Below are 23,810 nucleotides of genomic sequence, written 5' to 3'. Positions count from 1 at the left end.
TGGACCTAACTAGACGCCTTAAGCATGACCCTTCATCATTGTGGATCCGATTAAACACCTTAAATGTGATGTCCCTATCATTGTACATTGATGACTCAAAAGCCCAAGTCCCTATCATTGTAAACGAAAGCCTTGCAACAAGAATCAAATGTCGAATTTGTTGGAATATTTCTCTTTAAAGAACCTTAATCACTCCATTGCCTTTCATCAAAGCAAGGTGCTCAACGGATCAAGGCATCACTCTACACAAACTACTTAGAAGCATATCAAGACTTTATTACTAGAAGAGCTTCATCGGTCTATCAGTTTATAAGGGTTGTTTGATCAAAATGGATGTATATCCCAAACTTGCAGCATACTAGCTTAGACTTTACTATATTCATGTATGAGCTCATGCCTTGGCTTATTCAGATACATTATTCTACCTTTGCGCCATTGTATCTACAAAGGCGAAATAGTATAGGGACTACACTAGTGTACAATATTTATGGATGGCTTGGAGATCCTTAAGCAAACTAGAGACAGACTCCCACGTAGCAAGCCATTTTTCCTACAAAAACTTGTTGAGGTAATCATCAGTGGAAGTGTACTTCACATCGGGGTAAAGGTTGGTGGCCTCCACATCGTGTGCGCCGAGCTCAAAATTACACTGGTCACCTTTAATGAGAACATCATGAAGGAGTGCAGGGAAAATGTTTCCTGGAAAGGGAGTCTCTGCAGCAAATCGATACAAAAAGTGACGCATTAATTGCTAGGCACAACCAAAGAGAAGTCAAACATTCGAGAAGACCAGTGGATGGCCTTCGACGGTAAGGCCACTATTCTTGGTGCAAGCATCTCTTACCTTGGATTTTTTTGACTATGTCTTCCTCTGAAACAAACTGCTTTTCGAGTACCTTCCCAACCTTCTTCTCCCACAACGATACCAGCTCATTTTGTGTAAGAATGTTTGCCGATGGCCTAATGTGTAGGGTTTTGTTGAGAGTCCTCGGGTCGTCAATGGCGTTGATAACGAATGTCCCAACGTCTTCCTCGGAGACATTTATGGCTGCATAATGCAAAGGCCAGCGACCCATCAATGGCTTTAGTAGAAGGCACCTAAGCGAATATCAACAAGGCAAAGAGGTGCACACAAAGTTGCATAGTAGAGACATAAAGCTGCTCGGGAGTCGGAGTTGCTGTAAATGAGAGATGAGGATGCAGATGCGGGTGGTGTAAAGGGATGAAGAAGGCAAATCAAGGCTAAGAGGAGGTGTGCGAGAGAGCATGTTTGTGTTTGTTAGTTGCTCCCTTTTTCCTTTTTCTTATCTTGTTCTCCTTCTTTCTTTGTGTGTGTTGCATGTGCGTGCGCGTGCGCGTGCGTGTCCTCTACCAGCGTGCCACAGCCACATGTGCATGGCCTCGAAATCAAGTGGTGAAATCCCTCCCCCCCCCCCCCAACTTACTTTTGACGTCTCCGCTCCCATGGATGATCACTTTATCCCTTGGTGGAGATGTGAGGTGTGGTTGGAACAAGTTTGCGACAAAATATCCGGCAAATCCGTTGTTGACAACGTAGGTGTGAGGGATGTGCGCTTCCTCCACGGCACGCCGAATTTGTGCCTTGAGTGCGAACATGGACTTTGCAGGCTCCAGCGCTTGTGCACGATCAACATCGATGCCAAACTCCGACGGGAAAAATCTCTGGAGCAAAAGGGCGGAGGTCAGAAAGTGTCATGAGAATGTATTACCGGTAATACAGACAAAAATCGTGCATCCACTGGGAAGGATGACAGTAAAGGTGCGCGTGTGCAAGAACATGCGGCTCCCAGCTGTGGAGAGCTTGCGAATATTGCAGTGCCAGTTGGATGTGCCCGGATCGATGGCATTACCTTGATAGTCCCTGCTTCTTTGATCGCTGCTATTAGCTTGAATTGCCCGGGTATCTGAGGTCCCGAGACAGTAGAGATAACCACATCCACTTGTTTCAGTGCTGCCACGAGGCTTTCATGGTCTTCCAGTGAGCCCTGTCACGCATCGAAAAATCATGAGGGCTGGTAGTGAAAATGTGGAAACGAAAAACCAGAGGTTTGGGGAAAGATGGGGTAGCTAGCTGTACACGATAGTGACGTGGCTGGCACAGCGAGACAGAGAGAGAGAGCGCGATTGATGCATGTTCCAGCTGACGTAGGTAGTAGAAGTTTACCTGGAGGATGGTGATGCCGGCTGCCTTGAGAGACGCGAGGAGGTCTTGCTTCTTGGAATCACCGGAATTAGTGAGGGTGGAGGGCCGGACTAGGACGAAGGTCCGGTGCTGCGACGCCGCTGCTGCCAAGGCCACGCACTTGCCCAGGTAGCCTGTGGCCCCGATCACCAGCACCTTACTGCTGCTCGACGACATGGTTATAATGATGTGCTTGTAACTGATCTGATTCTCTTTCAATCGCTGATGGCACAAACAAGTTTCCCGATCAGATCGGATTGCAGGCAGGCAGACAGACACGAGAGAGAGAGAGATCAGAGAGCGAGAGTTGTTCGTTCATGTGATCATCATGACGGGGGTTTTTATAAGCAGGAGGCACTACTGATGGTGAGGTTCCCGCCATTCTCACCTCGCTCGAGAGCGAGTCTCACTGATGGGTTTCTGTGATTCATCTTCTCAACGCTGACGTTTGACTCACTCGGTTTCCGGAGGAAAAACGGCCCAGCGTGGGTCACCCGTTGGACTTGTGCGGGGATGCTTTCCACCCCGTTTGACCCAGTGTTGCTATCTGTCGTTGCTTGTGGGTTTAATGAAGCACGTGGAGACTCGGGAGAGGCTGGGTACCATACCAAAACGTGCGGCCTCCCTTCTTTTGTGGATCTAAGCACGTTATAACTATAACGTCGGCACACCACAAAAAAGTGCTTTTACGCAGCAAAGCCAAAAAAGTGGGTTCTTTTGAAGAAGGTTCTAGAAGCTTCACGAGTAAGATTGAATGAGTCTCGCTTCTTTTGAAGAAGGTTCTAGAAGCTTCACGAGTAAGATGGGCAACTTGACAATCCAAACCTACATTGTCTGTGCTAAAGTAAGGCACGTGTGTAAGAAGGTTCTTATTTTTGCCACAAAAGCTGCACCAAGCTAAGGTGGGCAAGTTGACAATCTGAACCTATGTCGACTCTGTTGAAGTAAGGTACATCTATAAGAAGGTTCTTATTTTTGCCACAAAAGGTGCACCAAAGTGTAAGATGGGCAAGTTGACAAGTCAAACCTACGTCGATTGTGTTGAAGGGACTTGTTTCTCGAGACACACAGCGCTAAAACTCAAACGCATCGAGCATCATCCCTGCGTCTACAGCATGATCTAATCTAATCATGATGGTACTCTCACGGGCTGGCCTCTTGCAATGATGTCACTAATAGTCAGGCTGCATATGACCATCATGGTGTGGCCCACCCTTCTCTCGTATTGGCTTCTGTGTTGTTCGAGGAGAAATGACAATAGACACATCACTTTTCTGGCCATGACACGGTCCGGTGTCATGTACATGAAAGTATACTCACGCCTCTGAATTCCCACTCACCACTAAACTGTATGTCCTAAATTCGAAAATTTATCCCAATTATATGTTTCATTGGTGGACCTTAACTGTTCTCATCGCACATCAATTTGAAATCAGAAAAGTTCGTTTCTGCATTTCTTAAAATGTTTGACATTGTTATGCATTGCCATGTCAACTTGCCAATGAACCAAGAAAGCTACCCCTCCAGATTGTCAATGTAGAATCCATACAAATGGATGCACGATTTGACTACTCATGTCAAAATTTTTGTTGTGCAATGGATGACAACGGCATAAATAAGGCAAGCATTTCTTCTCCTTTCTGAAGATTCGATCATCTCAAACTTTGACTCCATCCCTCGTGAGGTATTAAACAACCCAAGGATTTGTTATTCTGGTTTCGACTTCTTATGGGCGAAACCTCATGTGTCTCTACATCTTTATAATACACTATATGTACACCTCCTTGTTACACAAAGGTATATAAGTGACTTCATCCAGAAATGTATGGCTACAACAAAAATAATTTCAACTTGCATGGATTGTTACTCCCTTGTGCTCCTAATGATGCATCTCATTGACTTGGAAATGATACATATAACCAAACATAATTGAGGTCTCTACACTAGTTACTAAGCAAGGCTATCATAAAGTGATGTCTCCCAACAATGTTGCAATCCATTAAGACAATTCTTAAGAACAAATCCATCCTCCATCAATAGCCTGGTCCTAAGGGGTTGCTGGAAAAGATGTAGAGATTGCACACGTCGTCTCAACTCGAGTACATCAGAATGAGTTACACCTTGAAAAGATGTAGAGATTGCACACGTCAAGTCTCAACTCGAGTACATCAGAATGAGTTACACCTTGGAAATAATTATCTTTAAGCTCCAATCCAAGTGAATATAAGCCCCCATGCCTGTTATAACTCTTATTGCTTCAAAAGATCAACTCACCTATGGCTCCTATATCTCTCACCTAGTTGGAGCCTTGTACTCTTTCTCTTAACCATCTAAAATTCTTTCCTCGCTCCTCATGGAAGCAAGAAACAAAAAAATCCAAATTTATAGTAGACTCTACTACCTATCTTCTACATATTGTGGTCCAAACTACATGAGGTGCTTGTTGGTGTTCTCATAATCCAACCATGGCTCCTCAAGCCACTCCCCACTACAACATATGAAGGCTATAGTGACAAGATTTAAGATGTAAATTTGTGCCAAATTGTTTGACAATGTCAAGCCCTACGATTGGAATATGCGTCACTGAAAGCTTTGGTGTAAATATCATGGTATTTACACGAGTATGTGCAATGGAATATACCTTGAAACAAATTTCATAGAATACTAAAGATACTAGCAATGCTTGTATCAATGTGTGAAAGAAAACCTTACTGATCCATATACTAATAGATATAGGGGAGAAAAAAAACCCAATGATTTGGGTCCTAACATGGCCATATCCCAATTATCCATGTCTACAATCTTATCAAACATTGACTGATATTTAGACCTATATGAGTGTGCATCGCGCATTGTTTATGAGATTAGAACCAACCACATGTTATAAGAAATTGTATACGACAACATTACTTAGCACAATGCCATCTTCTCGCCATCTTGAAGGACAATATAAGAAGAAACCACAAAGTACCAAATAGTATCACTCTTTATATTATAGCATGTACATGAGTGTAGAAAAAGCTTTGGAAGCTAAGGTTTGTTGGTTTATGTACAAAATATGGGGACTACCCTTGCCAAAACCATTTTATTCACTTACTCTTGATTCCAAGTTTCCCTCATCAATGTCTTGTGCATAAATAAATGAAACATCTTATATATTAACAATAAGAAAAATATCATAGTGCTTATAATTAAAATTGCATAAGGTTACTAAACACTAGAAGCACACATGACCAACTGTTAGATATGCTCAATGCCCCACCCTCATAAGGTGCCACCAATGATCCATGGTGCTCAAAGTTGTAAGGCCCCCATTATGAGGAGAAGCCATATGTGAGCTCGAATATTGGTTGATTCTTCACTTGTATGTCAGATGAGGTCTATGTGACCGGATGGCAAAAAGGTGACTATTGTGGACCTAATCTTTGGGTTAGACGGAGAAGTTAAGCTAGTAGCAACTCGAGGTACAAATGAAAAAGATCATAGTGCTTATAATTAAAATTGTATAAGGTTACTAAACACTAGAAGCACACATGACCAACTTGTTAGATATGTTCAATGCCCCACCCTCATAAGGTGCCACCAATGATCCATGGTCTATTTCGGGATTCGGGGCCGCAAAAGTGGCCCTTGGTTGGGGGGTCCTAGGGGGGCCAGTGCCCCCGGCCTGACTAGTAAAGGGAATATTTCCTGGAATATTCCCAGGCTAACTAGTGGAGGCTCCTATGGTAGGATGGTCAAGCCAACCTAATCGCATTTGCGGGCTATAAAAGCTAAACCCACAGCCATCCATCATCTATCTTTCACCCAGTCAGAGTTGTTCCAACTAGCCTTAAGCTCTTCACCTATCTTCGGTCTAGATCACCATCTAAGCTTCACAGTGGAAGAACATGGGTGGATAGAGCCATCTTTGTATTAGTTGTTTGGAGCTAAAGATTTTTTTAAAATTCTCCTCTTATCTATTGTGTACTCTCTATGTCTTTCTCAGATTATGTTCGATGTGCCGTGTAATTTTTACACAACTATTTCAATAGTACAATTAAGTTAGAGCCAAATTGTACTAGAACTAAGAGTGTTCTCCCATACCTTCATGTGATGTACTCCTTTATGGCCAATGTTGTAGTTCTTTGAGAACAATATAATTGTTTATAGCAATGAACTCTTTATTCACTTCTTAAGATTGAGTATTTGTGTTGGAACTAGCAAATCATCAAACTTCTTAAGATTGAGTCTTTGTGTTGGAACTAGCAAATCATTAAACTATTGGTGTACCATGATATTCGATGAAGGGGGTAAGGATTGAATAATGTACTTTATTATTGAAGGTGAGGCCCACCGACTAGGTCAAATCTACCCAATGGTAGGTCTTGATAAAATGAAACATGCTTGATTAACCATCACTATGTGGAAGCATCTATAAATAGGCTAAATCATATTTCCAACATGTTATCATCGCTAAGTTAAAAGAGTTTCTCTATACTACATGCAAATCAAGATTGAGAGTCTAGGTATATCCAGCTAAACGATAAAAAATAAGGGAGATGGAGATCACATGGAAGAGAGCCGAATAAATATTTGAATTGTGTAAACTCTATGTTAAAATTTTAAAACAAGATTTAAGGATAATAGACTATGAAAAATTGGGAAATTTTACCTCAAAGGCTATTTTTCAAAGGTTTCCTTCATCATTGGGCTAAAATTTTAGGTTTAAAAACTCAAAAAATAGCCCATATACTTATATTTTGGCCTAAAATTTTCCCAAATTTAGAGATAAAAATAGGATTTTATCATAATATTTGCATAATTATCTAAACTCTTCACCATACATCTGCCAAATATTGTACACCTACCTACAAACTATAAATCACGGGGATCCCTTAATGTTACCCTTATGAAAACTCAAAGATTTAAGGTTATCTAATGTAACAAATAAACAAGTCAAAATGAATATACAAATGAAACCCCAAACAACAATGAGGAATAGAATTCCTAAGTCTAGTTAGTGAGAGTTATATCCATCTACATAAATTATAATACCAACCTCATGGATCAGATGTTAGTGATGATCATTATAGTCCTAATAAAAATGTTCTAGTACATCAAATTTATGCAAGGAGACCCTTAATACTCATCAAAAATCACAGATGCATGAATGCAATCGCTAGCTTCCTTGTATAATGATCTTTTCATTTATGGTCTTAAGTTAAACTAAGTGCTCTATACCTAGATTATTCCAATGCTTCACATTGGTATTCTCCTAATTCTTTGCATTAGTGTTCAAAATTATTACAAAATATGGTTGAGCAAGAAGATAAGATGAGCTATGGAGGAAAGAAGAAGAACAAGTAGAGAAACACGGTGCCACCAAATGGACTCGATTGATTGTTAGTGAAGCAAGTACATTGTTTTATAGGATTTTAGTGATGCTACTCTTTCCTCTTTTTGCTCATGGAATGCATTCCATCCATTCTTGTGTGACCTCTTTGACTCCTATCTCATTCATTCTTATTAATCCACATCTCTTAGATCTAGTTTTCATATGCATCAAATATGCTAACAAACCTCCCTTGTTGGTCTAATTGCCACTATCATCAGGGATGTGATTACAAAATAAAATTGTCTCCTTAGATCCCCTATCTCCAAAAAATAAAAATTTGAAAGATCATTTTAAAATATTTTATAGGTTTTTTATGTTCTAGCTTTTGGTTTTTTAAAAACTTGTCAAAATTTTTTTTTTTTGGAGATGCTTTTAGAGTCACAATTTAAATTTTAGAAATATGATAACTCTTGGATATCCCTACTATTTGAGCTAGTTTTTCCCATTTCTTTACTCTCTTATGCCTCTATTATGATCTCTTATGTGTGATTATGCAACCTTTATTAACATAGAGAACTATTCATACCTCTCTTGCTTACAATCACTTATCCATAACCACTATATGCAATCTATCTATATCTGTCTATTTATTCTCTCTCACTACACTAAGCTACCTCCTTCCCCTTGATACCTTTGTGTGTCTCTCTGTACATCTCGACTCTTCTCTTAAGAAAACCAAGCCTAGATATTCCATGATACTAATATCTCTATGCATCCCCTCCAACCTATCTCCATACAGATACCAAACCCACTATTTTCATCAACGTCTTTATGTGTCTATCTCAATCTCTCTACCTATGTCTCTCTAGCTTATCACTCTAAACTCAATAGACCTATTCCTATTAACATATAAGTGTATCGTTTTTCTTCTCTCCAATCTAACTCACTAGATACTAAACCTCATATTCTCATTAGCACCTTTGTGAAATCAATCTCTATACCTGTAACTCAAATGCAAGCAATAAGTAGAATGAATACATAAAATAAGGAGATGTGAACATGCTCCACTATTTAAAAAGATCCAATGTACTAGTGACAACCCTCATGTTCTACAAAGTTACAGGTAGATAGGATCGAAGTATGTGGACTTGTGGGTTGATGGGGGAATCTACCCAATTGTTCTCCTAATCAATATGTAATGAATGAATCTAAGAGGAGAGTGGAGAATGAGCTGAAGAGAGAAGGAAGGAGAAGAAAAAAAGGCTAGAATAGGAGAGAAAAAGATAGGAAAGAGGGGAGAAAGAAGGAGGAAGCCATGGAAGCTAGAGATGAAGGTGAAGAGTATGTTCTTGATAATATCTAGATGCCCTAAACTAGTTCTCTTACACTTTATATACCCCAATTAGTGTGATTGAGTGTCTAATCCCTAGTTATTGTGTATCCCACATGTTACATTCCATCCCCACCTTGAAATTTTTTGCCCTAAAAAATAAAAGACAATTGGAAGGACTTGATAGAGGGGCTAAGGAGTGGGGTATAGAGTACTACTGTGATCCACATTACAATGAAAATGGGGGGTGAAGGCTATGTACAACATGTTATCTACTATAGGCTTGCTAAGATAAAGCTTCCATAAAGTTTGATAGGCCATTATGAATGGGGTGTGCCACATCTCAAAATGTGCTTGTGACGTATATTTCAGTCCATGTAGAAAGCACATGGTTGCAATTTAGGCGGGTACAAAATTGTTCTGAAATAGTGCACAATCTACAGGCAACAAGATATGTGGTCAAAAGGGAATGTAACTTGCTAGTCTGTTCGGCACCTTAGAGGTGAAAAACTCATTGACAATACTGGCTGGGTGCTAGGAGGCTTCCTCTAGGGGTAGGCCTTGCCATTTGATGAGGTATTTCTTGATGGATCGAGATTTTAAGCATTTATCTCGTTACCCAATGATTGCCTGAGGGATGTAATGAATGATACCTTCTTCATCTATGGGGGGAAGCTCTTTCACATAGTCCACTAAGGTGCCAATGAAGGGCTTCAACTAGCTAACATGAAACACATTATGAATCTTGGTGGTAGAGGGAAGCTCTAATCAGTAGGCCTAATCACCAACTCTCTTGAGGATCTGATAGGGGTTATATAAATAGTGTGCCAGCTTGTTAATACTACCTTCTTTGAGAGTGGAGCAATGGGACTTATGCACTTTCAAGAAGACCAACTCTACCTCTTGGAATTCCAAATTCCTTCTTTTCTCATTAGCATAGAGATTTATATGGGTTTTTGCATTTTGAAGATTCACTTTGTATTGTTGAAGCAAGGCTTGCATGTGATCCAACTTGGCTTTACTCTGAGGGTTGATCTTATCATTGAAAAAGACTATAGGGAGGTGAACTTATACCCATATAATGCCTCAAAAGGAGAAATCCCAATTCTAGAATGGATGGAGTTGTTACATGCAAATTTAGCCAAGTGGATCCACATATCCCAACTATGTTATACATCATGGAAAAAGTATCGTAGGTACGTCTTAAGCCATTTATTTACCCTTTCACTCTTTAGCCATTTGTGGTAATCCATCATGCATTATGAGTTGTGATAATCCATGCAACTTGAATACATACTCCATAAACTCAGTGGCCATGTGAGAGGCAGTATATTGGGTCTTAGTGGGGATAAAGTGGACTTGGTGAGATGATCAATCACCACGTATATACTCTTCCTTTATTTCTTGGTAATAGGGAGGCTGGTGATGAAGTCCATGGTTATATATGTCCATTTCCCTTTAGGAATAGGCAAGGTCTACAAGAGGTCAGTGGGTCTAAGCATGTTGTCCTTGTTCTCCCATTTGGTAACAAAATCCTTGACATCCCTCAATAGACTTTTCCAGTGAAAGCTCCTGGAAATCCTATCCTATATTTTGAAAATACCCAAGTAACTAATGGTGGGCCAAGAATGCACTTTCATGATCTTCTGTGTAAAGGGAGAAGTGTGGGGGATGACAATCTTGCCATGGGACCAAATAAGGCCATGTTTTAGCTAATATTGGGAGTTTTCAACCACTATCCCATACTGTAATTTTTGAAATATATGATTGAAATCCTCATCCAACAAATAAGCTTCCTAAAGGTCCTCAATCCAATCACTATGCAACTCTAAAATGGAGGATACTCTATATGCCCACATGCGTGAGAGTGAATCAACCATGATGTTGTCTTTGCCTCTAGTGTGAGAGATGTCAAAATTATAGTTTTGTAAGGTTGCCACCCATCTCCTTTGCTTAGGATTCAAAGTAGACTGAGTTAGAAAGTACTAGAGGACTCTATGGTCGCTCTTCACTGTAAAACGACTACCATGTAAGTAATGGTGCCATTTCCTAATAGCATAGAGGATAACCAACATCTCCTGGTCATCACAGACATTCATTTGCATATCCTTGTCATCAAATTTATTGCTCTCAAAAGCAATTGCATCATACTCTTGTAGCAATACATCACTAGTATCTCTACTATTGGCATCACATTGAATGGTAAACTCCTTGGAGAAATCATAGCATTAAATGATGGGGGATGAAGTAAGCATTTCCTTGAACTACATAAAGCTATGATTGGTAGTAGCATCCAAAAAAAAGATTCATTTTTTAACTAATTAGTCAAAGGTGATTTAATGGTGGCATAATGCTTAATGAAGCATCTATAAAATGAAAAGAGACCAAGGAAACGATGTAATGAAGTAGTGGTGGATAGAGTGGGCTAGTCCGTAACACATTGCACCTTCTTTGGATCAGTCTCCTCCACAAACAATGTGTCCCAAGTACTCCACTGATGTCTACATGAAGATGCACTTACTTTTCTTAGTAGAGATCAGATACTCTCTCAATATATTAAACACCCTTCCTGACATGTGTCAAGTGCTCCTGTTGTGGCTTGCTCTATATAAGAATATCATCAAGGAAAATGAGCACAAACTTGAATAAGGAAATGGTAGATGATTTTACTCATAAGGCTCTGAAATATGGCAGGGTCATTAGTCAAGCCAAAAGGCATATCTAGTAGATGATCAATTTGAAAGCTCTTTTGATCTCATCACTGTCCCTCATGCAAGTCTAATTGTAGCCAGAGTGTAGATCAATCTTAGTGAAGAAGCATGCCCCTTTCAACTCATTCAACAATTCATCAATTCGTGGGATCGGGTACCAGTTCTTAACTATGATTTTGTTCAAGTTTTTGTAGTCAATGGACATGTGGAAAGAGCCATATTTCTTCTTGACTAACAGGATAGGAGATACATAGGGGAAATAACTTGATTCAATAAAACCCATCTCAAGTAACTCCTTGACTTGCTTTGCAACTTCTTCACATTTACACTTGGAGAGTCTATAAGGTGGCTTGCTCACACTGGCTTCAAATGGGACTCTAAATCAAGAGGGTGGTCCACTTGTCTCTTAGGGGGAAGGGATGTAAACATCTCAAATAAATCACTATACTCCTCAAGCAAAGCTTGCAATGGTGAATCCTTAGATACTTTAGAGGTTTGATCTAGATTTTCCTTATTGAAGTGCAAGATAAAAATCTGTGAGCATTTCTAAAACTCTCGTTTGAGCTTCTTTATTGTAATTAGCTAAAAATTAGTATTATCATGAACTTTGAGCAGATAAGCTGTCCATGCATCATAAACTCCATGTAGAGCTGAGAGAAGTCCATAGAAAATTTTCCCAATTATTTCAATCAATCACAACCCAAGACAACGTTATTGGGGCCCATGTCTAATGCGATTAGGCCAACCAATGCCACATAATTCTCAACCAAGCATAGGGGGACTTTGGAACATACATGTGTGTTGATTTCTTCCTCATCATTTGATACTTGAAACTTTAGGGGGTGCTCCAGTTCCATAGGGGTGCACTTCAACTGGTCAATGGCTAATTTATTGATAAAACTATGAGTACTATCACTATCCACAAGGATAAACACATGCTTCCCATTAATACTACCTTGAATACATAGGGTGATGGGCTCCTAGAACCTATCCAAGCATCCAAGGAGATGGAGCAAAGGGAGGTGGCAGTCGAGTGGGATGTCAAATAAAGAGCATGGTATGGGCAACCACATGGGTCAAAGGAAACCCATCCTCTGAGTCATAGAGCTTCTTTTGGTCGGCCACATCCTCGACATACTCTTCATATTCAACAAGTAATTCTTCCAAATCATTATTCCAATCTTCCATTACATACATTCTATGAACTTTGACATTGATTATCTTGTAAGGGCACTTGGAGGCATGATCAGCTGTGTACTTGTCCCCACATTTAAAACATAGGTCTTTTTCTTTCCATTCCTTTACAACATTTGAAACAATGAATCTTTGCTCACTTCAACCAATTAAGCATGATGTAGTGTGGTGTCTATTTTTAGCATATTTGATCTCACCATTAGAGCCAAGTGTTGTTCCAAAAGTGCCATTTTTTATTTAATCTGGAAGGGGGATAGGTGGCTATTTTGGGGTTGCTATTAGGCATGGGATTGTCTCAAAATCCACTCCCTTATATGGGGGTAACCTCAATGTGATGTGAGGCTATCCATAACTTTCCTAGAAACTCTTATTTTCATAGTACTTTCTTTCATATCTTTTAGCCAATTCAATTGCATCAAATAGTGTAGTAGGCTTTTGAGCCATGACATCAACCGATGCACTTGGTTCCAACCCATAGATGTGCTTGTGCAATTTGGCATTGTCAGTGATACTCTCCACATACATGATCAAGTTCTTAAATTGATTTATGTACTTCTATACAATGAGATTACGTTGATTAAGAGTGCACCATTGTCTTGCCAATTGCACTTTTTCCACGAGGGATATAAATACTTGAATCATATATATTTGAAAGTATTCCTAATATAAACTAATGATTCTCTCAATTGATATAGCACCACTATGTGTGGGAAAATTCTTTCAAGCAGAGAGAGGAAAATATACTTTTTTGATCATCTGTGCAGGGTAAATATTGAAGTAGGACTCTAATTTTGAGGTCCATCCTTCCAAATCTGATGGTAATGTCATTGCCCATTGTACTTAATGAGAAGGATCTTGTCTCACAAAGATCATTAGGGCCTTGCTGCCCATGGAAACCTTGCTATCCATACATACCATGATACCCATATATACCTTGCTATCTATACATAACATGTTACGAATTTAGCCCATGCTGCCCATTATAACCATGCTACCTATTATTGCCATGATGTCCATTATTGCCATGTGGGGCATTCATACCATATTTTCCATGATGGGGCTGAGCCATATAAGTTCCATTGGGGCTCCTAGGAAGAGTAGGGGAGCTTCTACCAATGGTGGATGAGGGTCTCATTGAAGAGTTGGTTGCATGGACGATGGGGGAGCTCAACAGAGGCTCGTTATTAGCATGAGAGGATTCACCGACTTCATAGGTAGAAGGGGGAATATCCTTGGATCCAAGAATACCCAATGGGCCATGTATGGCTCTAGTGGTGGAGGCTATTGAGAACTTGCGCTTGGACTCATTCACCTTTTCTTGGGCCAAAGTGGTAGCTAACTATGCTACAAGAGTGGTTAGCTGCTTTAGGGTTTCTCAAGTCCTAGAGTTTGAGAGGGACACTTGCTCAATGGCTACACCAATTTTAGACATTTTTGTTGGTGATGGTTGGCAACCATGTCATTATGCCTCTCCATGTGACGAAGCTCATGCTGACATAGGGTGTGGTTTTGTAATGTCCCCATTACTTAGTGTATTTTAATGTGTATATACATTTCAAAGAAAATTGATTTATATGCACACTTTTATTATTTTTTTTAAAACTAGTACTAATTATGAAACTGACTCTCATTATGAAGATAATAATAATTATTAATGAGGTATTATATGCTAGTTCATGGAAGAAAAACTCGAGAGACCCTCCCAAGACTAGCTTATCAAAACTATGTTTGTAGCATAGAACAACAAAAAGAACTAGCCTAGTGGATAGTCACTTGGCAGTTAAGTGCACTTGGGTGACGACATTGCTAGGATGGGTTTTCGTAGCCCATTGCCAAGTATGCCAACACCAAGATGCTAAGGTCTATGCCTTGGTTACCGCCTTGGTTGTAAACCTTGGAGTGACGGCCGCCCAACGATGCGCCATACGGTACTTGCTCATAGATTCGTAAATTTTTATCTTCACGCTACAAAAATGGAGCTCCCTCTCTGTCATCGATGATGTCATGAAAAAACGCTAAAAAGCAAGCGTCCTCTCTTTTACTCCCCCTCCCTCTGCAAAACTATAAATTGAGGACTTGGGGATGACCAAGGAGGAAAAAAAAGAGCAATCTTGACGAGAACGAGACATTGATTAGACTCTATTCCGCGAGATGAAGAGACATCATTCCATTCAACCCAAGGAAGGGGATACACAAAAGGTCTCTCATCCTCTTCTACTCTAATCTAAGAAGAGAAGACACTGAAGAGCTCTATCCTATTCTATCGATCCGGTTAGAAGTCATACCTCTACTCTCATTCGTATTCCATCTATTAGAAGAGAGAAGTATTGCTCTCCATGAGACAAGAAGAACCATCCACAAGGCCTACATCATTGAGTCCCATTATAACCATCATAATCATCGAGAGTCTTACACCCTTGCCAATCATTATTACTGTCATGTTCTTCTTCTTCTACGAATGATATTTCCATCATGGTCCCGAAGATAAAGAATTCAAAAGTAGAAATCGCAAATGACCCTACTACGAATCATATTTCAGTCATGGTCCCGAAGAAAATGAATTCAAAAGTAGAAATCGCGAATGACCCTACTAACGTGGAAGCAACAATTGGAGTTGCGAGCACAAGAGTCACTGACAGAGTCATGGGGGTGGATAACAAGCCTTTACTAATCACGATACCACACGGTTTTTTTTTAATTTTCTACCCAAATTCAATAGAAATAAGATAAGTCTTTTAAGAAATACTACGATCTTAGAGTATTCACTTGGTAATTATTAGAACATCTTATAGGCTACAAAGTGTTAGAAAAACTACAAAATTCTAGAACTGAAGAGAAATCATGAGGAATTTTTCAAGATGGACTTATTAAGAACAAACCCCGAAGTAAGTAGTCAAGGATATAGTTTAATCTAGAAGCTTTGATAGAAGATTTTAAGACTAGAAATATCTTTAAGTTAAAGAAACTCACTTAAGGCCAAGAAACCTAGTTACAAGAATAAACCTTAAACTTGGAAGTTAGAGACTCAAAAATATAGATACCCTTAGTTAAATTCCAAGGGAAAGAGTTCATTATGTGAAATTCAAGTATTGATTGCTACTAGATTAATCATCACTTGAAATTTTCATGATTGATTGAAGTCATAACTGCTTGAAGACATCAATCTTGTTTGTGATTTTCTAGATTGGATACTGATTTAATTAAGTATTGGAACATATAAAAATTGAGGAGACCTATACCTCCCCCAAGGATAGGTACTGAATCCCCCATACAAAGAGGGGATGTTTTTACCATCGCAGAAGCATGGACTGCCTCTAATGGTGGCGAGAGGTCTTCTAGTAGGGATCATATTAAGTAGGAGGTGGTTAGCATGCCAGGGGGGCTGTGGCTAATAAATTCTTTATGCACCTAGGAACTACTTGGTCCCCTCTATGGCCCAAGTTCTACTTGGGACATCTAAAAATGCTAACTGTAGGTGGATTTGATCTTGGTGATGTGCAGATGCACTAGATGAGGCAGCACGTGAAGTTGTACTTTTTCTCTTATATGGGCGGGAGAACACACATTATGGAACATAATCAATGAACTTGTTTGATTTTGATTGTATGTATGTGAGTAAATTACACAAATGAAAAAGTGCACAAAAGGATTCTTTTTAATTAATGAAGCTATTTTTATATGTTTCACGTAGTGTGGTAGTAGATAACTAAGAACTTCCATAGAGGGAAGCGGGTGGATGGATTTCCGATGAATCCAGCCCTATGGTAGGGTGGTCTCGATTAGCCGAGAGGTTTTCCCAAAAACAAATGCTAGGAAGAAACTGTAGGAAGGGCCGATTCCCTGACTCACCTAGGGTTTGGTCTCAAAACCCGAACTGTAAATTATATTAGGGAAAAGGTACGGCGGTTGTGCCAGAGTAGTGCAAGGGATTTCATAAATCCTTAATCTACTACTGGAAAAAAATATTGTACTCCATGAACCAAGGGTAATGGCAGTAGCTCCTTCCAGAGAAGAGGCCTCTTGAAGGACACCTCCAAATGTGAGCTAGTTATTGATAGTGACTATTAGATCAATTAGGAACTTTCAGGTCGGTCCTCTGTGGGTAACCGCAGGACGTTTTCCCTACGGGATAAACCTAGGGTTATAGAGCACAAAATCTGATCGTTTTGGTTAGAATATGCACGATGACGGTTGGAAGGTAAACTTTGGGGGACTACTAAAATGTTACTCGTCACATAATAAAGGCACGTATGTTACAAATGGTATCAAAGCCAAAAGAAATAAAAAAACTTGGTAATTGTAGCCTGAGATGCGAGATTTTTTTTTCTTTCTCTTGCTGATATGTGTTTTTATTTAAAAATATATATATTACCCAGAGAGACGAAGATTGGGAGTAATTCCTTGTCTTTTGAGCAATGTTTACATTGGCAATGCATTCTACGGATTATCGATGGAGAATGCAAGTAATGCGGATTCTAGATCGCATCTATGATCCTTCTTCACTATACTGGGAAAGACATTGGATGATAAGTGGTGGATATTGTTATATCGATGCAAATCGTCTTGCCTTCCTTCAGACCAATTTGAAGAGGATAAGATGGATGAAAAACCTTAAAGTCGTGAAGGTTTATTTATTCCATGAAGCCAGAGGGAATTCAACTTTATTCGCTAGAGGCTGGGAGGTTAAACTAAATCGATATTTTTACGAGGAAGCGACAAAGGTCATCCCAGCGGACCGAATTATAGTTATTGGTTACTCTAAAAGCCACAACTATGACAAAGATGGACTTCTTCATCTTCCTTTAAAGTATCGATTTTTAGATGTCCATTCTTCAAAGCCCAATTATTACCCAATGGATGTATCAAAATGCCATGGTTAGATTGTATCAAGGAAGTTCTCTCCCAAATAACCAGCCATCCCAAAATAAACCATGTATTTTTTCCCTACAGCAAAAGAAATTATTTTGTCTATCCATTGAATATGAAATTGGTTACCATTCAAGAAATTAAGAATTACGAGCCAATAGATATATTTGAAATGCATGGTTAGATTCCTTAAGTTAATTCAAAAAACTCTATCATGATGTAACCTTCTTTGAGAAATTAATATAAAATATTTCTATCCTTCCGAAATGATCTCTCTTTTTGAAAAGATATGAGCAAATTGCATGATAACATTTGTAGAGCTGACTAGAGAAAATCTTACGATACCACAGGAAGTTGTTCCTACCCTTAATGCAGCTGAGATCCAAGAAAAGAAGTTCATGCTTAAGCAAATCAAACCACCTGAGTTTGATGGCCAAGGCAAAAACTTTGAGGTTGAAGCAGAAATATGGGTCGAGTCCATGGAATATTATTTCATTGCTTCTCGAATTGCCCTAGCTAATCAATCAATGATCGGCAAGTTAAAGCTAACAGGAGAAGCCCAAATTTGGTGGAAACAATGGTGTAAAGACCAAGGAATCTCCGAAGTGTCTATTAGTTGGGACGTATTAAAGGATGCAGTGCGAGGTTGATATCTCCCTCTAGCATACCCCACACACAAAAGATGAATGAATTCTTTGGTCTAAAGCAACTTGGAATGATACTCGAAGCCTATTACTCAAAGTTTGTAACAATTCTCAAGTATGCACCGTCTATGGATATTGCGCAGCAAGTATCCAAGTTTTGCCATGGATTGGATGATCCCTTGAACACATGGCTTGAAGCAATGCATCCATCCAACCTCCAAGACGCATTGATAAGAGCAAGTCCGATTGTATAGTAACTTCAGTCCAAACCAAGAAACAATAAGCCTTGGAATAATAAGTTCCAAAATAGAGATATAACTAGGGGCTATGCAAAAAGAGCCCAAGGTCAATTCCAATCTCCTAATACCAAGAGGGCTAAGACATCGGTGATGGAGAAGTTTAGTGGTGGTAATAAGGATACTTTTAGGTGCTATTATTGTAAATAACTTGGCCACATCCAAAGGCAATGCCCAAAAGTTGGACATAATGAATGCCAAAGTAAGTTCCGTAACAACCAGAGCTGTGAAAAACCACATCTAGAGGAAGAGTTTCTAGCATAAATCCTCAAGGAAGTAGAAGATGATGAAGATCCCACCTTGGAAACCAACATGGAGAGAGCAATGATTCATGCCTCTCTCAACAAAAAGGGACCAAATCAATAGTTCTTGCTTATTCAAACACCATCAACCTATAACGGTAAACCCTTTAAAATTTTGATTGATTGTGGAAGCACACATTCATTCATATCACCAAGGTGTGCTACAAAATTAGGCATAGACATAATGCATGCATTTAGGTTGATAGTTGAGTTAGATGATGGAAAAGAAGTTTCCTCAACACAATAGATAAGCAAGGTGGAGTTTAATCTAGATGGAAATCAGACCAACATGCAATTCAGAGTGATGAACTTGGGAACCTATGAGTTCTTGTTAGGAATTGTGTGGTTAATTCCCAATGACACTCATATTCATTGTGAAAAGGGTCAAGTCACATTCTTGAATCTTGTAGGACAATAAGTGACCACACAAGGAGAAGCAGAGAAACCAAAGATTTAATTAGCGAAAGTGTCTTGAATCACTAAAGGCTTAAGAAAAGGGTCACTTATATATCTAATCAAATTAAATAAGATTGAATAGGATAAAGAGTCTGAAGATGAACTGTCATGGCTTAGGGAATATGCTAATGTATTTCCTGAAGAATTAACTAAACTTCCACCATAGAGAGAAGTCGACCATGAAATCAAGCTAGTATCTGGAGCTGCACCAGTTTGCAAAGTGACGATATCGAATGTCGATTCCATAAGCCATAGAACTAAAGGAACAACTCAAATAGCTCTTAGATTAGGGATACATTAGACCCAGTAACTCACCTTGGGGAGCTTCGATGTTATTTCAGAAAAACAAAGATGAGACTCTCCATCTCTGCATTGATTATCGAGGGCTAAATCAGGTAATGATCAAGAATAAGTATCCGATTTCAAGGATCAAGAAACTACTTGATCGACTACAAGGAGCGAAGATTTTCTCCAAGATTGATCTTAGATCAGGGTATTACCAGATCAGAATCAAGTAAGAAGGTATCCCAAAAACCGCTTTTAGCACAAGGTATGGTCATTTCAAAAGTGACGTACTTAAATACGTAATTGAATGCTTGAGTTGCCAATGAATAAAAGTCGAACGAGTTAAGGTGCCAGGAAAGCTACAATCACTTGATATTCCTCAAATGAAATGGAAATTCATCAATATGGATTTTGTAGTTGGATTACCCTTAGTTCAAGGAGGATACAACTTGATCATGGTAATTGTGGACATGTTGACTAAGGTTATCCACCTTATTCTAATCAAAACCAGCTACAAAGCCTCAGATATTGCGAGGTTATTTGTCAAAGAAATCTTTAGACTTCATGGTGGACTACCAAAGAGAATTATCAGCAATCATGATTTTCTATTCACTTCACATTTTTGAAAGGGATTATTTGAAGCTCTCAATACATAGCTTTGTTTTAGTATAACTTATCACCCTCAAAGTGATGGGCAGATAGAGCATGTAAATCGGGTCATTGAAGACATACTTCGGGCATATTATTGCAAAGAACCTAGATGGTGGATACAATATCTACCTTTGGTGGAATTCGCTTATAATGCATCTTATCATCAAAGCATTCAAATGACCCCATTTCAATCTCTATATGGGTAAGAATGCCTAGCTCTGTTAAACTTCTTCGACCCTACCTTGATGGTTGAAGCTTCTAAGAATATGCTTGAAGAGATGGAGGAACAAGTCAAAACCATCAAGTAAGATATACAAGCTACCAAGGATCGACAGAAAGCCTATGCTAACCTAGGGAGAAAAGAGAGAATCTTCCAAGAAGTGGACAAGGTTTTTATTTGTGTATCCTCAAAGAGGAGTTCTTTTTCCTTGGGGAAATTCAAGAAGCTAAGCCCAAGATACTATGGACCTTACATAATCATAAAGGCTCTTGGACCTAATGCTTACAAGCTGCAACTTCCTGAAACCCTAAAAGTTCATGATGTATTCCATGTTAGTTTCTTGAAGCCCTATATACCTAATCTTGATCATACCTATCTACATAATTTCTCTCGTGAGTCTTCAATTTTCTAGAGGAATATGCTACTGGATGTCCTTCCTCCATGAGTATGCATCGTAAAGCAAGAGAGCTCGCATCGGTGTCCACTTTGAATTCTTTGTGAAGATTGGGTAGTTTGAGGATTCGTGGTTGTGACCTAACTTAGCTTGAGCCTGTCAAAGCTAGGCTATTCAACTTGGGTCCATTTAATGGCAACTTGCTTCTTGATTAGATCGGTGAGAGGTGCATAAATCAAGGCATAATTCTTGATAAAGACACAATACCATCCTGCTCAACCCAAAAAGCTATGAACTTTTCTTACAGTGGTTGGAGGCGGCCAATCTTGTACATCCTTGACCTTGGCCGGACCTACTAAAATTCCCTTTGCTAAAACTATAAACCCTAAATACTCAATTTTTGTCTTGAAGAATACACACTTCTTCTTCTTAGCATACATCTCGTGAGTTTGCATTGTCTCAAGAACTGTCCGTAGTTGCGACTCGTGCCTTCCTTCATTCTTGGAATATGTTAAAATGTCGTCAAAGAATACAAGGACGATATCATCAAGATAAGGTCTGAATATATCTTACATTAATTTGTTCAAGGTAGCAGGGGCATTTGTTAATGCAAATGACATTATGATAAACTCGTAATGACCATACCTTGTGCTAAAAGCAGTTTTTGGGATATCTTCTTGCTTGATTCTGATCTAATAATACCTTGATCAAAGATCAATCTTGGAGAAAATCTTCGCTCCTTGTAGTCGTTCAAGTAGTTTGTTGATCCTTGAAATCGGATAATTTTTCTTGATCATTACCTGATTTAGTCCTTGATAATCAATGTAGAGATGGAGAGTCTCATCCTTCTTTTTTTGAAATTGGTGCGCAGATCGGTCGCAGATAGCTCACGTGGTGAATCCCGGAAGGTCCCCAAGAACAAAGTACTCTACCTTTTTGCACAAAAACCCATGTAAAAGCATGCACGACAAGAGGCAAGAGACAAATTGGGTTCAATCTCCCTCATGCCTTGTGTGAGCGCTTCACAAAGCATGTATTTTATGTATATTTCCAATCTTCATGCTCAATAATAGCCCAATTACAAAAATATGACAAGCTTTTTAGCTTTTGAGTTTGCTTTCTACAAAAATAGGAAAATAAAGCTAATGGACGGTGCCCATAGAGTCTGGCACGCCCAATCTCAATGTCCAAATAGAAATAACATATCCGGGCGCATAAGCGCATACAAAATAATAATAAATAATCGATGTCTCAATAGACATAACAAAATATAGGCATGGCGCCTATCAAAATATAGTCCAAATGTCGAATACCCGCTAGACTCCAATGCTTTCCTCCGCCACTGCTGCTATCTCTACACATCAACTGAAGCATTCACAATCGTTAGTAAAATAATACAATTAAACCGACAAAAGTGAATACCTAGCAGTCTTCAGCTACATAAATAAATCAACTGGTTAGAAATAAATCCTAACCTTAATTTATTACGAGTGCGCACTCTAAACTCATAAACGTTTATTAATTTAATATGCATTTTGCGGAATCACCCGCTATGGAATCACCCATGTACACACTAAATTAATGAAACGCCCGAAAAGGATAGGCGTCCCCATCAACTTCTCGCACAAAGAATCCTCTTTGTGTATGAGCCCCGGTCATCTAAGTTTACGGGATCCACCGTAAAACCTCACGGAATCCATCGTGGAATATGCCTCCTGGCATCAGAAATAACATCGGAGCTCCCCAGGGTGAGTTACTGGGTCTAATGTATCCTTGATCTAAGAGCTATTTCAGTTGTTCCTTTAGTTCTATGGCTTCTGGAATCGATATTCGATATCGTCACTTTGCATACTGGTGCAGCTCCAGGTACTAGCTTGATTTCGTGGTTGACTTCTCTCTACGGTGGAAGTTTAGTTAATTCTTCAGGAAATACGTCAGCATATTCCCTAAGCCATGACGGTTCATCTTTGGATTCTTTATCCTATTCAATCTTATTTAATTTGATTAGGTATACAAGTGAACCTTTTCTTAAGCCTGTAGTGATTCAAGAAAATTTCGCTAATTGAATCTTTGTTTTCTCTGCTTCTCCTTGTGTAGTCACTTATTGTCTTACAAGATTCAAGAATGTGACTTGACATTTTTCACAATGAATATGAGTGTCACTAGGAATTAACTAGTCCATTCCTAACAAGAACTCATAGGTTCCTAGGTTCATCACTTTGAATTGCATGTTGGTCTGATTTCCATCTAGATTAAACTCCACCTTACTTATCTATTATGTTGAGGAAACTTCTTTTCCATCATCTAACTCAACTATCAGCCCAAATGCATGCATTGTGTCTATGCCTAGTTTTGTAGCACACCTTGGTGATATGAATGAATGTGTGCTTCCACAATCAATCAAAATTTTAAAGGGTTTACCATTATAGGTTGATGGTGTTTGAATAACCAAGAACTATTGATTTGGTCTCTTTTTATTGAGAGAGGCATGAATCATTGCTCTCTCCATGTTGGTTTCCAAGGTGGGATCTTCATCATCTTCTACTTCCTTGAGGATTTATGCTAGAAACTCTTCCTCTAGATGTGGTTTTTCACAGCTCTGGTTGTTATGGAACTTACTTTGGCATTCATTCTGTCTGAGTTTTGGGCATTGCCTTTGGATGTGGCCAAGTTCTTTACAATAATAGCACCTAAAAGTATCCTTATTACCCCCACTAAACTTCTCCATCACCGATGTCTTAGCCTTCTTGGTATTAGGAGATTGGAATTGACCTTGGGCTCTTTTTGCATAGCCCCTAGTTATATCTCTGTTTTGGAGCATATTATTCCAAGGGTTATTGTTTCTTGGTTTGGACTCAAGTTCCTATACAATTGGTCTTGCTCTTATCAATGCGTCTTGGAGGTTCGATGGATGCATTGCTTCAAGCCATGTGTTCAGGGG

At 39.2% G+C, this 23,810-nt stretch overlaps 1 protein-coding gene across 1 annotated transcript; it reads right to left on the bottom strand.

The window, feature by feature from the left end:
• Positions 1-264: 264 nt before the first annotated feature.
• Positions 265-2,633, bottom strand: LOC148024772 (phenylcoumaran benzylic ether reductase IRL1-like). Its single transcript, XM_087694425.1, has 5 exons — positions 2,186-2,633; positions 1,872-2,006; positions 1,446-1,683; positions 845-1,048; positions 265-714 (listed from the first exon to the last, which is right to left on the bottom strand). Exons 1-5 carry the CDS (start codon positions 2,378-2,380, stop codon positions 551-553), a joined length of 936 nt encoding a protein of 311 aa, XP_087550551.1. The 5' UTR covers positions 2,381-2,633; the 3' UTR covers positions 265-550.
• Positions 2,634-23,810: the final 21,177 nt, after the last annotated feature.

This window comes from Lygodium microphyllum, chromosome 15 (genome assembly GCF_053477565.2).
Source record: "Lygodium microphyllum isolate KBCC chromosome 15, Lygodium_microphyllum_v1.1.10, whole genome shotgun sequence".
Lineage (NCBI taxonomy): Eukaryota > Viridiplantae > Streptophyta > Polypodiopsida > Schizaeales > Lygodiaceae > Lygodium > Lygodium microphyllum.
The sequence above is the reverse complement of the archived record's forward strand: the minus strand, read 5'-3'. Positions and strand labels throughout refer to the sequence as shown.